The 25,260-nt window shown below is 34.1% G+C and overlaps 1 protein-coding gene and 1 long non-coding RNA gene across 2 annotated transcripts; both read left to right on the top strand.

The window, feature by feature from the left end:
- Positions 1-3,864: 3,864 nt before the first annotated feature.
- Positions 3,865-10,857, top strand: LOC127737301 (GATA zinc finger domain-containing protein 14-like). Its single transcript, XM_052247888.1, has 3 exons — positions 3,865-3,949; positions 5,043-5,114; positions 7,223-10,857. Exons 2-3 carry the CDS (start codon positions 5,060-5,062, stop codon positions 9,196-9,198), a joined length of 2,031 nt encoding a protein of 676 aa, XP_052103848.1. The 5' UTR covers positions 3,865-3,949; positions 5,043-5,059; the 3' UTR covers positions 9,199-10,857.
- A 1,567-nt stretch (positions 10,858-12,424) lies between these two features.
- Positions 12,425-23,344, top strand: LOC127737300 (uncharacterized). The gene is made up of 3 exons (XR_007999375.1): positions 12,425-12,666; positions 13,628-13,733; positions 22,314-23,344. It is a non-coding gene; the product is annotated as an uncharacterized LOC127737300 (long non-coding RNA).
- Positions 23,345-25,260: the final 1,916 nt, after the last annotated feature.

Raw genomic sequence — 25,260 nt, 5'->3', positions numbered from 1 at the left:
GTCTGTTTACACCTTGTCATATGATACTACATAGTATACAGGCTACAGATTCATAACAAATACAGTGTACGTAAATAAAGTGTGTCTGTCTGTTTACACCTTGTCATATGATATTACATCAGTATACTGTCTACAGGTTCACAGCAAATACAGTGTACGTAAATAAAGTATGTCTGTCTGTTTACACCTTGTCATATGATACTACATAGTATACAGGCTACAGATTCATAACAAATACAGTGTACGTAAATAAAGTGTGTCTGTCTGTTTACAGCTTGTCATATGATATTACATCAGTATACTGTCTACAGGTTCATAGCAAATACAGTGTACGTAAATAAAATATGTCTGTCTGTTTACACCTTGTCATATGATATTACATCGGCATACTGGCTACAGGTTCATAGCAAATACAGTGTACGTAAAAAAAGTATGTATGTTTTTTACACCTTGTCATATGATATTACATCGGCATACTGGCTACAGGTTCACAGCAAATACAGTGTACGTAAATAAAGTATGTCTGTCTGTTACCCCTTGTCATATGATATAACATCATCATACTATCTACAGATTCATAATAAATACATTGTACGTAAATTAAATATGTCTGTCTGTTTACACCTTGTCATATGATACCATCGGTATACTGCCCACAGATTCATAATATATACAGTGTACGTAAATAAAGTATGTCTGTCTGTTTATACCTTGTCATATAATATTACATCAGCATACTACCTACAGGTTCATAGCCAATACAGTGTACGTAAATAAAGTATGTCTGTCTGTTTACACCTTATCATATGATATTACATCGGCATACTGGCTACAGGTTCATAGCAAATACAGTGTACGTAAATAAAGTATGTCTGTCTGTTTACACCTTATCATATGATATTACATCGGCATACTGGCTACAGGTTCATAGCAAATACAGTGTACGTAAATAAAGTATGTCTGTCTGTTTACACCTTGTCATATAATATTACATCAGCATACTGCCTACAGGTTCATAGCCAATACAGTGTACGTAAATAAAGTATGTTTGTCTGTTTACAACTTGTCATATAATATTACATCAGCATGCTGCCTACAGGTTCATAGCCAATACAGTGTACGTAAATAAAGTATGTCTGTCTGTTTACACCTTATCATATAATATTACATCAGCATACTGCCTACAGGTTCATAGCCAATACAGTGTACGAAAATAAAGTATGTCTGTCTGTTTACACCTTGTCATATAATATTACATCAGCATACTACCTACAGGTTCATAGCCAATACAGTGTACGTAAATAAAGTATGTCTGTCTGTTTACACCTTATCATATAATATTACATCAGCATACTGCCTACAGGTTCATAGCCAATACAATGTACGTAAATAAAGTATGTTTGTCTGTTAAGACCTTGTCATATGATATTGCATCAGTATACTGGCTACATGTTCATAACCAATACAGTGTACGTAAATAAAGTATGTCTGTCTGTTAAGACCTTGTCATATGATATTACACCAGTATACTGACAAGAGATTCATAACAAATACAGTGTACATAAATCAATATAAAAAAGGAGTTGTGGTATGATTGCAAATGAGACAACTATGCACCAAAGTTCAAATAAAGTGGAAGCAAGCAATTATAAGCAACCGTACGACCTTTAACAATGTGAAAAGTCGGCTATAAAAGGCCCCGACATGACAGGCCCAGATGTGAACCAACGACAACTACTGAACTACAGGCTCCTGACTCGAGACAGACACATAAATAACGTGGCGGGGTTAAAAATGTTTGAAATAGACAATCCTCTCCCTAATCTGGGATAGTGGTGTAACAGCACAATACAACAACATAAATATACAAAACAATAAACGGAAAACAAGTATGAGAAACAGCAACAAACGATAAAATCTCAATTACAGGCTCCTGACTTGGGACAGGCACATATAGAATGCGGCGGGATTAAATATATTTTACCCTCCTCATTACCAGTACAACATAAAAAGCATGTTTTCCGGTGAACACCTTGTCAAATATTACCTATATTGACTATATAAAACTATGCACCAAGACTTGTTTTAAACGGAAGTCATGAAATCTGACACATAAATCAACCCGGAGACATTTACACTTAAACATTTTTAAAAGTCTAATTAATACATTTTAAATCCTAGAACACCTGGTTTTGGTTATGTATCATCATACTAGTGAACTTCAAGAAATAATGTTTGGTTTCGTTTATGATCTTCGCATTTTTTCAGTATTACACATACAAAAATATTGTCGTACATTAATTATACAATAGTAAACATTCGAAATGGGTATTAATTCGTTAAACAAAATCATTACACGCATGTGAAATAAGAAAGAACAAAGAAACAGCGTTGAAGAAAATGTATTGAAAAACGCATTGAAGGTCATGTATTGACGAACACATTGGAGGTCGTGTATTAACGAACGCATTGAAGGTCGTGTATTGACGAACGCATTGGAGGTCGTGCTTTGAAGAACGCATTGGAGGTCGTGTATTGACGAACGCATTTGAGGTCGTTCTTTGAAGAACGCATTAAAGGTCGTGTATTGAGTTCAGTTTTTCTGTTGTTCCGTTGTTTTCCTTTTATAATTGATGTGTTTCCCTCGGTTTAAGTTTGTTACCCGGATTAGTTTTTGCTTAATCGAATTATGACTATTGATCAGCGGTATACTACTGTTGCCTTTATTTATTGACGAACGCATTGGAGGTCGTGCTTTGAAGAACGCATTGGAGGTCGTGCTTTGAAGAACGCATTGGAGGTCGTGTATTGAAGAACGCATTGGGGGTCGTGCATTGAAGAAAACATTGAAGGTCGTGTCTTGAAGAGCGCATTGAAAGTCGTGCTTTTCTCAGCTGTTAACAGCGTCTTTATACTAAATCTGTTGGATATGACTGGTTGACAATTTTTCCGGATCCAAATTATTTAACTTTTAGCAAATAAAATATGTTTAAACTGAAATACTCGTCCTGATGCGTGTGATACTCGTCCTTATGCATGCAGTACTCTTCTGATGCGTGCGGTACTTACCTTCATGCTTGTGGTACTTGCCCTGATGCGTGCGGTACTCATTCTTATCCATGCGATACTCGTCTATATGAGTATGATACTTTGTCCTAAATAGTGGATGCTGGTAAGGATACAAATCTCTTAGGGACATACTCACCTATTTCATGATACATGTCGTTTTTCTTATTCATTTTTTAAATACGAGGATAAAACTCTACTGATAAACATGATTCGGTGATTTAATTTTGTATGTTATAGGTCGATGCATGAGAGTCTTCTACTAAGAGCTTATATGAAAAAGTCACATAATTCCGAAAATATAACTTTGTTCCTCGCAATAATTTTGGGTTATTTAATACATGTAGTATAAATACTTTACCAAAAAACAGCTCTTTACTACACTTACGACGTGGCTATATAATGATAATTCTACATATGGACATACTTGGAAGACTTAAATCATTTCAGAATTAACGTGTTTAATCAATGTTCCATATGGAAGATATACTTTCGACATTCACTTACAAAAATGTTGTACTTTCAAGGCCATTCTCGAATCAAAAGATTTTATCATGTATTACCCCCCAAGCAATCTAGTATTAACTAGTTTTTATACACCTACATGAGTCTGTTATAACCACAATGTATGTCGGTGAATCCTCATTACTTAGAATTAACAAGACAGAGATCATCAGATCATCTTTAAATTATTCTGATTGGTTTGAATATTGGATAAAATGTTTTGTATTGACATTTATGTCCGTATTTGTCATAATATTATATTCATATTAAGTACGCCCTCCCTCCCGTGTTAATTCTTAAATTGCAATATGGTCATGTGGTTGAATGTGTGGTTTTCATTCTGTAGTAGCTCGTCTGTGGCGTGAGGTTCCCGACTAAAGTAAGTTATTATCATATCAAAATTTAATATATTCAGTTATCAAGTGAATAGCTTTTTCATCAATGTTTTAAGGCAAAAGTTACCAAACTAAAAGGAACTAAACAAGGAAGAAAAAAATGAAATCATAAAACTATACAAGGTAAATTGAAAGCAATAGGACGGACATACAGGGTTAAGGTTAAAGGGATAATGGCTACGATTTGGACAAAAAAAATAAAGTATGCTTTTATTGATTTCAAAAATAAATAAAATCGGAGTATTTGCATTAGTAATTTTAGTGCTTGTTTGGCTCAGTTTTGTACACATAAGCTTAAAAACATCGCTGGTGTATAAATATCTTGCAAGACAATAATTCGACCTCATTTGGGTCCGTATGCATGCAACCTTTTATTTGACCCTTAGTTGAAGATACATATCCATATAAAAATAAGGAGATATGGTATGATTGCCAATGAGACAACTATCCACCGGCTATAAAAGGCCCCGACATGAAAAATATAAAACAATTCAATGGAGAAAACTAACAGCCTAATTTATAACAAAATAATTTACGACTAACAAAGATGACAGACATGAAACAACGATAACAACTGAACTACAGGCTCCTGACTTGTGACAGGCACATATAGAATTTGGCGGGGTTAAACTAGTTTGCCAGCTCCAAACCCTCCCGGATAAAGTAAAAAAAAAAGGGGAAGGCAGCATAAGAATGACAAATTATTTTGATTGATTCGATTGAAAAAATTAGTCTTATACAAATTATGAGTAAATTAATGATTTGAATGCTTTATCTATAAAAAAAAAATTAAAATTAAAAAAACAGAACTTAGAAAATCGGTATTATACTAGTAATGTAGCACGTACGTACCTATCTATTTGTATTTATATTTATATGGATAAAAGACTTGCAAGTTTGGAATTTTGACTTGCATTTTGAGAAGAAGAAATGTACAAAATGATCACTGCAGAGTAAAAAGACAGTTCTTTAATATAAGCTACAGATCAACATATCCTAAATCTATTGCAATTTTACCTGACAAAATCTATAGAGGTCCTTACTCCTTACTACAAAGAATACATCTTCTCATTTCAGACAATCTTTCAATAGTGATGCTAGTGACCATTTGTTATCAACTGATATTGAGTAACATAGTACTCTACTCAGGTATGAATAAAATAGATTCTTCATATTTACTAAGTCCGCACCATACGTCAATGTTTTAACTTTATCAGAATCAGCTGTGGTGTGATAACCAATGAGACAACTCTCCTCCAGAGACTAAATGACATAGAAGTTAACAGTCATGAGTCACCGAAAAAGAGAGGAGATGATACCAAAGGGACATTCAAACTCATAAGTCGAAAACAAACTGACAACGCCGTGACTAAAAAAGAAATAAAAGAACAGAGTTCCAATGTCCCCCGCGTTGCACATATTTTATCTGGCCATTAGCAAACACTAAAAATTTCTTTAAAATTTTTATAAATATTTCATCGGCATTCATTTTCCAAAGTGTTCAAGACATTGCTGATACAAACCTTTGTTAATTTTTGATAAAAATCTGACAAAAATTGTACCTGTGAGGGCGCTTACAATGCAATTTTCCATATAACTAATATTTCCAAGGGGCATAACTCTTTAAAAATTAATTGATTGGCACTGATTTTCGAACTTGTCCGAGACATTGCTGATATAAACCTATGATATAAGTATTATAAAAATCTGGCAAGAATTGTACAAATGAGAGCGCTAACAATACAATTTTCCATATAAATTAATGTTTCCAAGGCAAACTCTTTTAAAAATGGCTGATCGGCACTAATATTCGGACTTGTCTAAGATATTGGTTATATGAACTTATGACATAAGTTTCATAAAAAATATGGCAAGAATTGTACAAATGAGAGCGCTAGCAATGCAATTTTAATCTAATTAATATTTCCAAGGTGCATAACTCTTTTAAAAATTGTTGATCGTCACTGATTTTCGAACTTGTCCGAGACAATGCCGATATAAACCTATGATATAAGTTTCATTTAAATCTGGCAAGAATAGTACACGTGAGAGCGCTAACAAAAACGGACGGACGGACGCCCAGTATTTCTAAGTCACCCGGCAACACGTTGCGCGGGGGACAAAAAAGACAAACAGACACAAAACACAACATGGAAATCTAAAGACTGAGCAACACGAACCCACCAAAAACTGGTAGTGATCTCAGGTTCTCCGAAAGGGTAAGCAGATCCTGCTCTACATGTGGCACCCGTCGTGTTGCTCATGTTAGTACAAACCTGGTGATAAGTATAATTCGGTAGGACACATTCGGGGAAAAGGGGACGTGATTGTAGTTACGACAATTGAAACATATCCGTTGTCATCTATGGAACGAATATTCCATAACGGTCAACCAACTCGTGTTCGCGTCCGACAAATTTACAAAGGGACGATTTCAATTTCACCACTTGGAACTCTTGGTTTGATAGCCTTCGTTTGAGCAGCAACCCTCTATCAAGGAAATCATGATAGGAAATACAAGCCCTGGAATATCGTATCAACTGGGAGATTTATACTCCTATGCAGGTGCTGCTGGAATGTTCCTACATAGAAATGGGAAGTTCACAATTGGGAAGCTGAAATCATCTCTTTTGTCGTAAAGTTTTGTTTTCAACCGACCATCATTGTCAATTTCTAGATGTAAGTCAAGATATGAGGCAGACTTAACTATATCTGTTGTATCCATTATCTCTAGTTCGATGGGATAGATGCGTTCAATATACTCACCAAATTTGGAATTATTTAGTGAGAGAACATCATCTATATAGCTGAAAGTGAAGTTAAAGAAAACTGCTAACTTCTTTTCTTTATTCCTAAGAAGTTCCTGTATGAAGTCAGCCTACGACCTTCAACAATAATGCCTGTTTATTTGTTTTTATAATTTACGACTTTATATATTATAAGTAAATCACAGTTTATGTACATATTGTAGTCAGAGTGTCGGTACTGACATGATTTTTAATATCCTCCGTTGATATATTCAGAAATGGTTCCAATTCACTCAGGCAAAGCTGTCCTAAAAAGAATTTGGCTATTTGTTTTAGGTCCCTTTCGGTCATATAGCTCTTTACACGTTTAGGTCTTATACATCCTTGTCTTTCAAATGTTTCGAGTTTAAGCGTTCTTGGTAGGTAACTCCAGAAAAGCGTTTCGGATGCATGAAATTAATGAAGTGTTAATTCTATATAAATTGTAATTGCTGAGTATTTATTTTGCAGGAATAAATGGCCAGAGCCAACATGTTATTGAAACAATAACACTTCCCTGGAACATTAATAAACAACACAAAAATGGGCCTAAATCTTTAGAGGAACCCAAACCTATCCATATTAGACGGAGTGGCCATGATCTTTCAGGACAACCTACCATTAATCCCTTAGGAGAAACAATAGCTATTGTAGATCAATCCATGGTGAAGCGAATTCCTGATAACATGACTGAAAAGAACATTATTGACCTTTTGAACTCGCCCATGCTAAAGATGACGCCTGAAAATAGTAGCAAAAAGAATGTTGTTGATAATATTAATATGTCAGTGATGGAGCAAATCAATGGTAAAATCATTCAGAAGACCACTGCAGATACAAAACAAGTGTCCATAGTACCGCCAATGGTATCGCAGATCCCTAGTAAAAGTATTTCAGCTGTAATGCGACACCATGAAATTTCTTCCGATCATAATACCCAACAACGTGATAGCGAAAAAGCGTCAGATGTGGCGTGGGTACCTAATCCGAACATACAACAGAATGATCACGTATCTGAAGCAGAACACCGTGTGGGAATGAAAAACCACACATTACAAAGAAATAAGTCATTTGCAAGACACATTCAACATCATCTAGTGAATCAAACAAAGTTAATGAACCCGAATGAATCTATAATGAAACCCGAAATGAAAGTGAACAAAGTAGATGCAAACAAACCAATAGTTATAGCAGCTTCCTTAGATAGGATACATGATTCTGTCTTCCAAAATCAAAACTCGGAACATGACGTTATAGCACAAGATAATAAAACTTTGAATAAGACTTTAAGCAGGAAAAACCCAATTAGTAATATCCCAAGCCAACTTAATGATAATAGTGCTTCCCTCTTGAAGATTATTTCGCCAAATTTCTTTTCGAAACATCCGCAGCAAGGTTTGCCAATGCAAATATTTACTGTGCCATCAAATGTGTCTGGTGATCTTCCATTTAAGTATAATTTTTCTAACACCCATACAAACAGTCAGTTCACTAACTTTAATATGTCTTGGGATGCAGGCGGCGTGAAATTTCATTCTTCTGATAAAAGCCATCAACAAGAGAAACAGGAGCGTCATCGTACTGTGAATAGAGGAAAAGATGTACTCGCGTTTTCTGACAAGTCAGAGAATTCTAATGATAAACAGACGACAAAAAGTCTCAACCAAAATTCAGATTCTTCCCGACTGTTAGCTAGCAAAAGTTCTGTTCAGGTTAACACTAACGAACGTTCTCGTCGCGTTTCGTCGAGCGATGTTCATTCATTCATCCGACATAATAAAACAGATCAAACAAATGAAGCTAAAAAAGTTGAATTTGTTAAGAACGAGCGTAGCAAGCCATCATTCATTCATTCAAATGACTTCAAAACCTCGCACAACACAGGATTGACCGTTCAAAGATCAAAACCTGTGCTTCAAACACATCGAGAGGTAAATAGGAGACTTGGTCGACAAAAATTTGGCGAATGGAATTTGAAAGAGACAGAAAGACAACTCACACCTTCGGAAATAGTAACTTTTTTTCAGGTGGAGCGGCCTTCTGAGAAAACAAAAACTGTTAGTCTAGCACATAGCCAAAATTCTGTAGACGTTAATAACTTTGATACTGAGATCCGAACTTTAGGCGCACACCACATTAATCAGTGGATAACGAAGTCACCATTTTCCCTTGATATATCCAATAAAGATAGGTCTGTACTTGGACATCATAATCTCGATAACATCCACAATTTCAACTGGAAAAAGAAATTTCTAAGTGATACACTTCTTGATAATAATAATGATAATAAACACAAAATAAATAAAGTAGCATGGGAAGAACATGCAAGTCAACATCGAAAGTTACACACTATTTTAAACAATAAAAACCATGTTCCTCTGAAGAACAATGAACACAATTTTCAAAATTTTCAAAGTTCTTGGCACAAATCCTGGTGGACAACATAGTAATGATAACCAATATACATTTTTGAATACATGTTGATGTATGAGTCTACCATCGTCATAACTATATATATACTGATGAAATTTACCCAAAGGAACTTACTTTAAATAAATCAAATATTAACAGCAAAAACTATCATTTCCCAGATTTAGATATTTCAGTGTTACACCAGGAACTCTACACAAAACTTTACGACAAAAGGGATGATTTTTCTTTCCCTATTGTTAATTTTCCTTTTTTGGACGGCGATGTTCCTTTGACACGGTATTACGGTGTTTTTATATTCTAACTTGTTCACTATGCCCGTGTCTGTAGTGACGTTTTGGATTTCTATGAGCGTAATCTATGTATTAATAGTAAATTATTGAGTTAGGGATTTCGTTACCACAAATTAATGAAAACTTGTACTACATTATTCCATAGATACAAAGATTTGGTTTGAAAGTTTGGCTGTACCTGTAGAAAACTGATTTCAAACGGAATAGCACATCCTAAATTTAACGGTGGTGTTGTTAACCGAGACCGGAAATTTAGATAATAAAGAATAAGAATAAGAATATTTTATTGAATCCAATTAAAGGGCCCGTTTCCGAGCATATACACACACACATATATATATATATAGTATTAATTATACAGTAATTTTTAAGATATATTACATTGAAAATAAATGAATAAATAACTATACTCCATACCATCTACTACACCACAACTTCATGTATATTTAGTTTCTGGATTTAAAATTTTCTCTTATTTCAAATCAAGTACTAATAAATCTTGACACTGACATATTAACATTTTTAGACTCACTGGACATTAACCAAATAAACTGTTCGTACTTTGAAATATAAGGGAAGTTTTTACATTGAATACATGCTTCATTAAGAATTAAATTCCTTTCTTTTCGTATGCAGTGCATTCCATTAAAAATGAAACTCGTCTTCAACCTGCATATTTTTACACTGCCCACAAAATCTTTTATCTTTATCGATTCTTTTATATCGACCTTTCTCAATAGCTAACTGATGAGCACTGATTCTGAATTGAGTTAATATTTTTCGATACTGAAATTTATTAGCTTGACATAAATATGCTTCCCTTTTGAAGATGTTTTTAGATTTAAAAAAGTACGCAATTTTCCTTTTTTAGCATTTGCATTAACGTGTTTAGAATTTTTCCAGTAAATCCTATATCTACTAATCAAAATATTTTTAACCTTTTCAATGTCAAAACTTTTCATATCAACATCAATTCATCTTAAAATATATACAATACTAGAATACCAAGATGACTTATTACATTTGTGAGTGTCCATACTTGTGACCAGGGCTTTTTGATACGATCCAGGTAAAATTATCAATATTTTAAATAAATTTATTCTAAAAGGTTACAATTAAATCTTTGAATATTGTTTTATTGGTATAAATATTGATTTTGTTATCAGTACATTAAAACCATACTAAATATTATTGTTACACACATATGTACTTTCACGGTACTACAAGCTATATTTTGGCATTGCACAAGGTTATGTTTTTCTCTGATTGTTAATTACGTCTTTACACTAAATCCATTGAATGTTGGATGTGTACTGATTGATATTTTAGTCTTAGATAAATGATTTTTGTTATTAGTTTTTGCCTTTGAACGAGCTGTCAGTAACTGCGTGTAATCTCAGATCTGTAATTAGTGTCTTTTTTTTTTTGTTAATGATGAGGGATAGTCTGTGTTTTTGATTGGTGTGTTTCTGCTTTGTATCGATCTGATGAGTTGAGCCTTTTTCAACTAATTTTTATAGTTTATTCTTATGTTGTGCTGATGCACCACTGTCCCAGGTTAGGGGAGGGTTGAGCGCTCATAAACATGTTCAACCCCACTACATTCTTTATGTGCCTGCCCCAAGTCAGGATCCTGTAGTTCAGAGGTTGTCGTTGGTTCATGTCTGTCATATTTGTTTTTCGTAAATTGTTTCGTTATAAATTAGGCCGTTAGTTTCTCAATTAAATTGTTTCATATTTTTTATGTCGGGGCCTTTTATAGCCGACTATACGGTATGGGGTTTTCTCATTGTTGAAGGGCGTAAGGTTGCTGCAATTGCTTACATCCACTTCATTTGAACTTTGGTGGATAGTTGTCTCATTGGCAATCATACCACATCTCCTTATTTTTATAATGATGCTGTATTGTCAATAATTTCAAAATATCAGACTGGATATTATTATGATGTCTTTGAATAAAACTTTAAAGTGGTCTCTCGAGATCAGCCTGGATTGTGTGATATTACGAGATCGATTCAAGGTCGTGTCAGACCAGTTTGTCAGCCCTTGACGCTGACCTTTTGTTCAAAATCTACTATAGGTAAATTGAAAAAATAAGTCATAAGACACAAGATTTACAGCAAAATGCATTGAGTGTGTAGGTAAAGGTAATATATTTGGTTAGCTTGCTTGCTAGCTGAACCGTGAAATCATTATTAGGTTTGGTATACTACCCTCTTTTCGGAGTAGTCTAGTCCTACAGACAGATAGATTGGTTATCTGTCGGACTAGTCTACTCTTAAAGGATGATAGTATACCTAACTTAATAATGACTTCACGGTTAAGCTAGCAAGTAAGCTAACCAAATATATTACCTTTACCTACACACTCAAGGCATTTTGCTGTAAGAATTTGGACGGACAGCCAAAAGTTCAGTGTAATGGCTATTTTACTTCTAATTTGTTTCACTCACGGAGTAAAAACTCAAAAGTTGGTAATTTTTAGTGTAATTTAATCATTCAATAGTCTGAATAATATACAAAGGTGATCAAGCAACAACTTTCCAATTGCCCGTAAATTTAAAATTTATAATGATATACAACACAATATAGTTTTGTATTAATCTTAGGAAATTATAACAAGGCTATTAGTTCGAAATTTTATTCGATATTAAGGTGTTGTAACATCAAAGTACACATATGATAATGTAATACTATAAGTAAAGGTAAAACTTGAAAAAGACCCTAGTGTGAAAATAATTCAGGTGTTTTTTTGTGGGTCATAAATAACTGTGTTGTATCAAAATAAATATAAAGCAATAGGCTTTAAATGTATGGCCTTTGTCAAATCTTTTGGTTTGGTACTTTTGGAAATTAATATCGGGTTTCTCAAGCAATAATTATGTTCCTCGTTTCTTTACCACTTTCTGAACTTGTGAAGAAAAATAGATAATTTTTGTTTACAATGGAGGTAGTAATGGACAACTCTGGTTAATTTACACCATGAAATATGTACGATCTGAAACATTTACTTAATATGTAAATCATTATATATGTAGCATCACATGACATTCATAACTTATATATGATGTTTATTCAACCGTATTTGATGTACATTTTGTATTTGTTTGTGATATTTCCGTCTTTTATGTAATAAAATGTCGTAAAAGAAATAAAATTGAGGATAAAAGGACGACTATGTTAACTGCTTAAGGTAAGCGTAAATGTGTGTTTTATTTTCCAAATAACGAATGTTCTTTATAAATATTTAAAGTTGAATAAATAATACGCTGAATATATAAAATCTTCTTTTTACCCATTTATTTCGTCGTTTTAGATTATGATGAATAGGAAATAAGTTTGCCATATTGTATTAACCAATACAAATTCAACGATAAAGACAATTGCGTCGAAAGAACACTGTCCTCGTGTAACGTTATATATATTCATTATGTAGTCTATACAAATACCGATTGAGGAGAGAATATCTTATTATTACAATACTTCTTCCATCTTCAGATTTCATATTTTAGCAATACTTATTCCATCGTTTTATCTGGTGATTTAATTTCAGTAGTTTATTTAATGCGCCACAGAAGACTTACAGCGGTCATTGTAATATCAGAGAGGACCACTCGAGACCACGTTTGAGACCGATTTGATCTTTTAAAATATACCCATCTTTGAAGACCTCAAGTATTTCTAATGCCTCGTTCACACGTACATTAAATTCAAATTGAATTCGAATCGAATGCGAATCGAATTCGCTAATCGCGTTCACACACTCTTCTTTTTTAATTCGAATTGATTCGAATTGGCTAAATCGCATTATCCAATTCGCATTAGAATTGCGTTTTTGTTAATACGAATTAAAAGTTAACGTCGTTTGGACAGTAAAGCGAATTTGACGCGCATTGCAATTCGAATTAGAATTTACGTTTGGACGTAAAACGTTTCGAATGCGAATTAAATTAATTCGAATTAGTTAATGTGAATCGAATTCGAATTACGTGTGAACGCAGCATTACTTGAACACCAATACCATAGATATTTTCATTGGGTTTTCTGTACATCTCAGGAATTTAGTTTATATGTTCATTCAACACATATCCATCCCCCTTTTCCCACAAATAAAATGATATCAGTCATTATAAACTACTTGTATTTATTTAAAGGTATTGTATGTTTTATTTGTGATGATACTGGACTGCCTATTGATATTGTCAGTATATCTACCTTTTGTTAAACTGGCACATGATCATCCGGCCTTCAGGCAATCAGGTAAGTGTTCCATATTAGTGTTATTGTTCTGTACATTAATCTCTTTCTCATGTAAGTGTTCCATATTAGTGTTATTGTTCTGTACAATATATCTCTTTCTCAGGTAAGTGTTCTATATTAGTGTTATTGTTCTGTACAATATATCTCTTTCTCAGGTAAGTGTTCCATATTAGTGTTATTGTTCTGTACAATATATCTCTTTCTCAGGTACGTGTTCAATATTAGTGTTATTGTTCTGTACAATATATCTCTTTCTCAGGTAAGTGTTCCATATTAGTGTTATTGTTCTGTACAATATATCTCTTTCTCAGGTACGTGTTCAATATTAGTGTTATTGTTCTGTACAATATATCTCTTTCTCATGTAAGTGTTCCATATTAGTGTTATTGTTCTGTACAATATATCTCTTTCTCATGTAAGTGTTCCATATTAGTGTTATTGTTCTGTACAATATATCTCTTTCTCAGGTACGTGTTCTATATTAGTGTTATTGTTCTGTACAATATATCTCTTTCTCAGGTACGTGTTCAATATTAGTGTTATTGTTCTGTACAATATATCTCTTTCTCAGGTAAGTGTTCAATATTAGTGTTATTGTTCTGTACAATATATCTCTTTCTCAGGTACGTGTTCCATATTAGTGTTATTGTTCTGTACAATATATCTCTTTCTCAGGTACGTGTTCCATATTAGTGTTATTGTTCTGTACAATATATCTCTTTCTCAGGTAAGTGTTCCATATTAGTGTTATTGTTCTGTACAATATATCTCTTTCTCAGGTACGTGTTCCATATTAGTGTTATTGTTCTGTACAATATATCTCTTTCTCAGGTACGTGTTCCATATTAGTGTTATTGTTCTGTACAATATATCTCTTTCTCAGGTACGTGTTCCATATTAGTGTTATTGTTCTGTACAATATATCTCTTTCTCAGGTACGTGTTCCATATTAGTGTTATTGTTCTGTACAATATATCTCTTTCTCAGGTAAGTGTTCCATATTAGTGTTATTGTTCTGTACAATATATCTCTTTCTCAGGTACGTGTTCCATATTAGTGTTATTGTTCTGTACAATATATCTCTTTCTCAGGTACGTGTTCCATATTAGTGTTATTGTTCTGTACAATATATCTCTTTCTCAGGTACGTGTTCAATATTAGTGTTATTGTTCTGTACAATATATCTCTTTCTCAGGTACGTGTTCAATATTAGTGTTATTGTTCTGTACAATATATCTCTTTCTCAGGTACGTGTTCAATATTAGTGTTATTGTTCTGTACAATATATCTCTTTCTCAGGTAAGTGTTCAATATTAGTGTTATTGTTCTGTACAATATATCTCTTTCTCAGGTACGTGTTCAATATTAGTGTTATTGTTCTGTACAATATATCTCTTTCTCAGGTTAGTGTTCCATATTAGTGTTATTGTTCTGTACAATATATCTCTTTCTCAGGTAAGTGTTCTATATAAGTGTTATTGTTCTGTACAATATATCTCTTTCTCATGTAAGTGTTCCATATTAGTGTTATTTTTCTGTACAATATATCTCCTATCCATCAAACCAAAATTGCTTCACCTATTAACTTTATCAGTTATATTAAGATTAATATTTAAGTCAACTTTTCATATAACTTTACTTTAAAATTAAATCTTACAGCAACATATTATAGAATCATTTTCAAAATGATCGTGAAAAATATTCAATAAAAACTCCGTCCCTGGAACTTTATTCCAACATCCCTTTGAATAATTTGAAACTTGATCTGAAAATATCGTCACTACTGCACATGTTTTTAAAATGACAGGTTAAAGGCATCTACGAGCGATGTCAAAATTCAGCGGACAATAAACAAACAAGACAAGTATAAAGCAATCAGACAAACAAGAATAGACATAAAGAACAACAGGTATACTTCAAACATTTAAAACCGGAAGTGATGTCAGGTTCTCCTAAACAGTAAGCATATTCTGCTTTGTATTTGATAAGGTAGAATTGCCCTTTGTTCAAACTGGTAAAAGTTGAAAATTGGTGAAATTTGTTTAAAGATTTGAAATGGGTCTACTGCAATTTCTGATTTATTTATACACGACAGCAATCGACACCATCGTTTTGTAAGCTATAAAACTTAATCATGTGATCAGTTTCGGCTGAACGACTTCTGTAAGAGATGATATTGGTTTTACATTGTGGGGGAAACTAGCTGTTCAATTTGGCAATGCCTATGATGGTGTATTGCATTGCTGCCGGTGTAGAAAGATCGGGATCAACTTGCACAAATAAAATTTATATTCAAGCCTAACGTCTCGGACAGATTTTCAAAATTATATAGCACCGTTAAATTAGAAATTACCAAATATGGTAACAGTCCGAAATAGGGTCAAAATGTCTATGTTAATGTCCTCGTCATACTTAATAACTGTCCGGGGAAATATTTAAAGTAGGTATCTATATATAGATAAACATAAGAACATAAAAGTTAATTATAATTGTATCTTCCCATATGTCCAAAATGTATGTCAAATATCTGTTACAACAGATTATTACAATAGATCAGTGTTTAATCACTGAACTTCTGAAAGTGGCAAGCAAAAAAAAAACGTAACGTAAGGTACCCTGATAATTGTTAATATCTAAAGAGCAGGATTTCATGTTAGAGTAATACAATGACATACATTATACAACAATAATGAAATACACTTATCCGAAAATAATTACCTACCATCTCGTTTATCAATTGCATGATTTATCATTTCTTTTTTTTAGCTCACCTGGCCCGAAGGGCTTTTCTCATCACTTGGCGTCCGTCGTCCGTCGTCATCGTTAAAATTTTACATTTTGAACATCTTCTAGAGAACCACTGAATGGAATGAAACCAAACATGGCATAAATGTTCCTTATGAGGTGCTGACCAAGTGTTGTTACTTTGTAGCCGATCCATCATCCGAGATGGCCGCCAGCGGGAGACTTCGTTTAACATAGGACCCTAGGGGAAATACATACAAATGTCATCTTTTAGAAAACCACTAAATGGAATGAAAAAAAAACATGACATGAATGTTCCTTATGAGGTGCTTACCAAGTGTTGCAACTTTGTAGGCGATCCATCATCCAAGATGGCCACCAGCGGGGACTTAGTTTAACATAGGACCCTGTGGGAAATACATACAAATGTCTTCTTTTAGAGAACTACTGAATGGAATGAAACCAAACATGGCATGAATGTTCCTAATGAGGTGCTGGCCAAGTGTTGTTACTTTGTAGCGAATCAATCAACCAAAATGGCTGCCAACGGGGAACTTATCTTAACAAAGGACCCTATTGGAAATATATACAAATGTCTTCTTCTAGAAAACCGCTTAATGGATTGAAACCGAACATGGTATGAATGTTTCTTTTGAGGTGCTGACCAAGTGTTGTTACTTTGTAGCTGATTTGTCATCCAAGATGGGAAATACATACAAATATTTTCTTCTAGAGAACCACTGAATAGAATGAAACCAAACATGACATGAATGTTCCTAATGAGGTGCTGACCAAGTGTTGTTACTTTGTAGCCGAACCATCATCCAAGATGGCCGCCAGCAGGGGACTTTGTTTAACATAAGACCCTATGGGAAATACATACAAATGCTTCTTCTAGAGGAGCACTGAATGGAATGAAACTAAACATTACATAAATGTTAATTATGAGGTGCTGATGAAAACCTTAATACATGTATCTTTATAGATTGAGATCTACTGTAAACTGCAAAATATCAAGAAAAGAAGATTTACACATAAGTCAACATGAGCAATATTGTCAATTGACATCTTGTTGAAGTTATTGTCCTTATAAAGTAATTTTCTACAATTTCAATGAATTTATTGGTAATTTCTGTAAACTTTACAAAAGTCTTCTGCTTTTGATTAAATTACGGGGCCAATATTAAACCAAATTTGGCCTCAATCATTATTAGGGTATCTGTTATGATTTTAAACTATTTTTACATGATTTCCAAAATCAAAGTAGAATCAGGTGAGCGACACAGGCTCTTGAGAGCCTTTAGTTTTATTTACAAAAAGTGTTTTGCCAAAAAGTGTGGGAGGCCAAACATAGTTTTACATCCATCTTCATCAAATCTGGTATTTCATTGATGTCCTGACTGCTTCGGTGGTTTAGTTGTAGTAGTATATGCGCCTCGAGTGCGGGATGTCGTTGGTTAGAACCCCAGCGGGTCAAACCAAAGACTTTAAAATTGGTAATATAAAAATGAGGAGGTGTGATATGCTTGCCAATGAGATAACTATCCACCAGAGTCCAGATGACAAAGATAAAAGCAATAATATGTCACCGTACGGCCTTCAACATTGAGAAAAACCCATACCGTATAGTCGGCTATAAAAGGCCCGACATAAAAAATAAAAAAAAAATGCAAACGAAAAATCTAACGACCTACCTTATACAATACAATTTACGAAAAACAAATATGGCAAACAAGAACAAATGGCAATCACTGAATTACAGGATCCTGACTTAGGACAGGCACATACAGAATGTGGTGGGGTTAAACATGTCTGTGAGCGAGCACCCTCCTCCTAACCTGGGACAGTGGTGCTCTAGCACAACATACGAACAAACTGTAATAAAATGCTCCGCTGGGCGCAGCTTGATACAACCACAGAGGTCGAACCCTGAACAGTTGGGGCAAGTATGGACACAACATTCAAGCTTGATACAGCACTGAATTTGGATTGTGATTAAATATTTGACACAGCATAGGTTTCTGACACAGAATGAATGTGGTCTAAGAACTTAATTTTTTTTAATTTACCTATTCAAACCATATCATTATTATTTGCTTTTATATATAAATCAGAAATAACCAATTTAAAATGGAAAATTTTAAAGAAAAAAAAAGGAAAAAAAAATCCCCCCCCCAAATTTTTTGAACCCCCTTATGATTCATCATCCCCAAACTCAATCCCAGCCTTCCCTTTGTGGTATGGTACCTTGCAGTACAATTTCATAGAGATCCATACACTTGAACACAAGTTATTGTCTGGAAACTAGAAAAATGCTTGTTTTTTGGCCCCTTTTTGGCCCCAAATTCCTAAACATTTAGGGCAATTACCCCCAAATTCAAACCCAGCTTTCCCTTTGTGATATGGAACCTTGTAGTACAATTTCATAAAGATCCATACACTTACACACAAGTTATTGTCCTGAAACTAGAAAAATGCTTGTTTTTTGCCCCTTCTTGGCCCCTAATTTCTAAAATTTTAGGCAATTACCCCCAAAATCAATCCCAGTCTTCCCTTTGTGGTATGGTACCTTGCAGTATAATTTCAGAGATATCCATACACTTGAACACAAGTTATTGTCTGGAAACTAGAAAAATGCTTATTTTTGGCCCCCTTTTGGCCCCTTATTCTTAAACGTTTTGGGCAATTACACCCAAACTCAATTCCAGATTTCCCTTTGTGATATGGAACCTAGTAGTACAATTTCAGAAAGATCCATAGACTTACACACAAGTTATTGTCATGAAACTAGAAAAATGCTTGTTTTTTGCCCCTTTTTTTTGCCCCTAATTCCTAAAATTTTGAGGCAATTACCCCCAAAATCAATCCAAACATTCCCTTTGTGATATGGAACCTTGTGGTACAATGTCAGAGAGATCCATACACTAACACACAAGTTATGTCTGGAAGTTACAGAAATGCTTATTTTTGGCCCCTAATTCCTTAACTGTTGGTACCATAACCCCCAAAATCAATCCCAACCTTCCTTTTGTGGTATTGAACCTTATGATAAAATTTCATAGAGATCCATTTACTTAAACTAAAGTTAGAGTGCGAAAACCAATGTGTCTTCGGACGACGACGACGACGACTCCGGACGACGACGACGACGACGACGATGACAACGACGACGCCAACGTCATACCAATATACGACCACAAAATTTTTTTGCGGTCGTATAAAAATTAGTTGCAAATGTCTTAACTCAAAAGATCGGGATGAAGCATAAAAAAAGTAACATAAAAATAACACAAAGCACCGACAAAAGAGTACTGACACTTATTGAAGGCTAGTTCAAAGCCAACTACAGCTATAATGAATAAATCGTGTTTTCCGATGTATCAATCAGTACACATCAAACAGTTTAGTATAAACACGTCATAAACAGTCTTAGAAACGCATGACCTTGTGTAATACAGAAATATAAGTAAACAGTAAGACAAGATGTAGGATCATGAATACTCAAAACTGTACATATATCAGGAACCTGATGATCAGTGGTTGTCGTTTGTTGATGTGGTTCAGAAGTGTTTCTCGTTTCTCGTTTTTGTCGAGCCTGCGACTTTTGTCGCAAAAGCGAGACATAGCGATCCTAAATTCCGTCTGCGTCGTCGTCGTCGTCGTCGGCGGCGGCGTTTACAAATATTCACTCTGTGGTTAAAGTTTTTGAAATTTTAATAACTTTCTTAAACTATCCTGGATTTCAACCAAACTTGGACAGAAGCTTGTTTATGATCATAAGATAGTATCCAGAAGTAAATTTTGTAAAAAAAAAATCCTGTTTATCCGTATTCTACTCATAAATGGACTTAGTTTTTCTGCCAGTTAACATAACATTCACTCTGTGGTTAAAGTTTTTCAAATTTTAATAACTTTCTTAAACTATCCTGGATTTGTACCACACTTGGACAGAAGCTTGTTTATGATCAAAAGCTAGTATCTAGAAGTTAAATTTTGTAAAAATTTATTTCCTGTTTTTTCCGTATATTACTTATAAATGGACTTAGTTTTATTCCAGTTAACATTACGTACAGTCTGCAGTTAAAGTTTTTAAAACATTTATTAGATTCATAAACCTTCTTGGATTTTTACCAAACTTGAACAGAACTTCTTACAATCAAAAGATAGTATCTAGAGGAAAATTTTTAATAATTTTTTCCCCATTTTTGTTGAGCCTGCGACTAACAGCAAAAGTAGGCGAGACACTGGGTTCCGCGGAAACCTTACGAATTTTTTATATAGATTAGACCGTTGGTTTTCCTGTTTGAATGGTTCTACACTAATCATTTTACGGGCCCTTTATAGCTTGCTGTTCAGTGTGAGCCAAGGCTCCGTGTTGAAGGCCGTACTTTGACCTATAATGGTTTAGGTTTACAAATTGTGACTTGGATGGAGAGTTGTCTCATTGGCACTCATACCACATCTTCTTATATCTATATATAGCAATATATATTCAGTTATTTTTTCATAAACAAATTCAATGTTAGTACCGATAAACATCATTTAGAGATGTACTACGGTATTTAATAGATTACCTTTGAGGATAAATGTATTCAAAAGATCAATGAGTTTACATTGATCGTGTATACATTTACGTGCTCTATAAACAACATCACCGTAAAAATAAGGGTGTGATAATAAGAATTCTAGGGGTACAGCCAAATTTTCTAACCAAATCTGTATATCTATGAAAGAATTTATTGAAAATTTTAATTTATTTGAAGTAACGAAATCCTGACTTAATAATTTACCAGTTATACACTAAATACGTTCATTGAAATGTTAAACGCAATTACATGTATGGCCATAGCAAACAAGTTTTGAAATATACACACCGTAAGAAAGGGTCATTGGAATATCGCCGTCCAAAAATTGAAAATTAACAATATGAAACATACAAAAAAAAACCGAGACGTCTCCTTCGTCGTTAATTCTTGTATATAGTTTCCTGTGTGACACTGAAATATCAAAATAAAGAAAAGGACAATTTTTGCTGTCTGTATTAGATTGATTTAGAGTAAGTTCCTTTTTGGAAATTTCAGCAGTAAATTGATAAAAATATTGAAAACAAAAATATCATCACCAATTTAATGTAACTTAGACGGATCTTTACTGAGTTTGGCCATAAGCTGTGATTCATAACAATACAGGAACAAATCTGCTATTAAAGGGGAACAATTGGTGCCCATAGAAAGGCCTACAACCTGTCGATAAATTTTATTGCCGAAACGTATATAGATGTTGTCAAGGAGACAATTCACAGCTTTAATCATCTGATCACAGTTCTAGTAAGTGTATCTGGCCTATATAATTCCTTTTTCATTACAAACGAGTGCTTTATTTGAGTTGCACCAAATAAATATGCAGTCAGATTTACAAATGTTCAAAAGGTATCTTTCTTTTTAAACTTTTTGTTTCCTTTGTATGTTACGGCGGTTGTTCTACAAAGACGTGAACTATATATATCAGACGTTTGCACATTTCACGACTGAAATAATATCCAGTCTACTTATTAAAGACTTAAATGCAGTGCAAACATCTGTCTATTAAAAACAAGTCTATATATGATTCCTAACTTTTAAAAGTATGAAATAAATTCAGCTAGGCTATTTCCAACAACTATTTGCTTAATATTTGATCCTGTATCAATCTTATGTATAAATGAAATAATATAAATAAAGCTTTCAACTATGAATAATAAACTCATCATAGATACCAGGATTGAAATTTTGTATTTTCGCCAGACGCGCGTTAAGTATACTTCATACTGTAATTGTTCCTTCTTATTTCATACAGGTATTGGTGTGCCATGGAATACTCCAAGACGTGCCCACAACCTATATCCTACTGCTGATTTATCCTTAGGGGAAACCATTGCTGTTGTTGATCCTTCGGAAGTTAAAACATTGCCGCAAAATACACACGTGTCCGCACTTGGTATGATAACTGGAGTATCGAATACAAAAGTCAGTGGAACCGAATCATTACCTTATTTCCAGACTAACAGCGGAAGGTTTCCTAATGCACGCTTTGAGGAGGTTAGTCGTGGTTTATCAAGTGGAATATCCCATACAGGCAAATCAAACAAACTTGGAGGATTCGAATTACATGGTAATGGCCACATCAGAGATAATTCAAACGATCAGGTGCAGCATGTCACAGGCCAAACTATAACAGAACTGGCAAAGATATTCAAAACCAATGATCAAGGATCAGTAAATAAAAATAAAGCAGATGTCCGACCTGCCAACAAACTTGGTGAAACGTTATTACAGACAATAGCAAAGAAAGTTGTGTCAAAATTAGTTGATAAAATTGTAAATACAATCAACAAGGAGAACCAAGGTTTAACACGATCAGGAAACTCGAAGCAAGGTTTTGCAGATAGACGTGCTGTTAATCAACCATTCCTTCCTGTCGCTCATTCACATGGACCACATGGTGAAGTAATTCCAGTTTCACGTGCAGATCATGTTCATTCGCCCGGTGGACATATTATCCCCCTGGGGAACCACAGGAGTATGTCTTGGCGGCAAAATCCATTTCTTCGACCTAGAATTCAAAGGTATCCAAATGGTTGGATTTAGTGATAAAAATTAAATTAGGGAAAAGATTGTAAATAAAAGTTTCATAAACTATAAAAGTCATATATGCAGTAAAAATCTTCTTTTGTCGGATTTTTTTAACTTCTATGCAAGTTGGAAAAGCATGTTGGAAACCCGTTTCCTGAATAATGATCCCAGGACCATCCATATAAAATGTCCTTATATGGATATTAGAAGGGCGTATCTTTCATGGAGACAACCGAGGCAACTGTAGTTTGCTCCTTCCTATTTCATGCGGGTATTGGTTTGAAAAATTAAGGTATTCGGAACACTATTAGCTACGAAGTTGACAAAAATAAAAATATGATTTTTTTCAAACATTTATAAAAGAGGAATTGTAAAATATTATTTCGCTATTAGAAGTCAGTTTTGGTTCAATTCTGTCAAACTAAAGTAAAAAAAAACATTAGATGATGTATTATTGGCTTGCAATTCAATAATTCAACTCATTTGAATCCGTATTCATGCGAACTTCAATTTAATCCTTAACTGGGATGGACTATGCTTGGGCTAAGCATGTTTGGTTATTAAAAAGTAAAGAATGCCAACATCGAAAAGTGAAAGAAAGACGGCCACCGGTTTGGTCCCATTCGTTCACTGATTCTGTCCACAGAAAATCAATCAAATACAGGTTAAACGATGATTTACATATTTGTTAAATCTATGACACGAAATCAAACAGACCTAGAAAAATCGTCGTTATACGATTGCACGTGCTTGCCTATGTATTTATATTTATGGTAACATCAGTGCATAACGGAATTCATCGGAGACCATCTCGATGGTTAATTAGATGGCGTCTTTTCTAAAATACACACTCGTTGATACATTACAAGTTGGGAATGCTATAAGCTCCAGTGAGCTTGGATATCACCTGGAACCGTGGGGAGTATTAAGACCTAGTTTAATTGCTGTTTTTTCTGTTTATGGAACGACCATTTAACTTCAAGGAGGGGTTATGGTTTTTTTCTAAAAAAATATTCTGATCCCCAATTTGACGAAAAAAATATTCTGGTCAAGCAGATGACAAAAAGAAATATTCTGAATCCAGATTTTCCCCATACCTTATAATATTAGATATTGAAAAAAATAATTTGATTGATAGCGTTGAAAAACTAAATAAAATTGACCACGCTTTGCGCGAAAAAATATTTCTGACTCAGACAAAAAAACATACACCCCCCCCCCCACCCCCCCCTTTGAAGTTAAATGGTTGCTCCCTTACAGTTTCATATATATCTTAAACATTACATAATAGCCAAAACGGGGACTAACTGTTCCTATTTGTAGCCGATTAAAGATAAGTAAAAATAGGTAAAACAAATGTTATCCAATGACAATAACTCCTATAGGAACTCAATATGTCTTCTTGGACAGTTTTGCGATTAAAGTTTCTCTTTTCTATAATTGATATTGTGTTACCTGGGCCCGTATGCATAAAACATCTTAACTTAAGTGTTCCTTAAACTTAGATTTTACTAAGAATTTCCTTAGTTAAGTCAAATTCTTAAGTCTTCACTTTAAAACTAAGGAATACTTAAATCGGAACATTTTCTAATTACCGTATGATATATGTTAGCTCATCGCATGAACTCATCCGTGCAAAAGTTTGTTTTGATTATTTACATTGATTTAACAATACACACTTTTATTTATAACTGGTGTTAAATTGATGTTTGTGTGTAAAACAATGAAAATATACATAACCAACTACAATGTCCGAACAAATGCCAAATTGGTGCATAAGAGAAGGTTGTTTTGATGGATGAGCATAGGGAGAAAAAAAATATTTGTAATGCAAAACTCCCCCTACTGTTGCTACAGGAGAAATGAAAGGGACTTGGGAGGAAATTGATTGATTTATTGATTTTGTTTAACGTCAAGTGGCAAATATTTCATGCATGTTCAGGTCGAGATCAAATTTTAAACAATAAATACAATAGGTAGATCCGGTAATAGAGGCTGTACGTATGAAGGTCTGGGAAATTTAGACTGCCACTGGAACATGAAGGTTTATTGGATTGGGATGGAAATGTTGCCTAGCAACAGGCCATCTACGGACCACCTCCCCCCAAAGAGATGTTGCATGGGTTTTTAACGTGCAGAGAGCATGGTACATTCTATATACGAGGCATCTA

Source organism: Mytilus californianus, unplaced genomic scaffold (genome assembly GCF_021869535.1).
Source record: "Mytilus californianus isolate M0D057914Y unplaced genomic scaffold, xbMytCali1.0.p SCAF_4, whole genome shotgun sequence".
Lineage (NCBI taxonomy): Eukaryota > Metazoa > Mollusca > Bivalvia > Mytilida > Mytilidae > Mytilus > Mytilus californianus.
The sequence above is the reverse complement of the archived record's forward strand: the minus strand, read 5'-3'. Positions and strand labels throughout refer to the sequence as shown.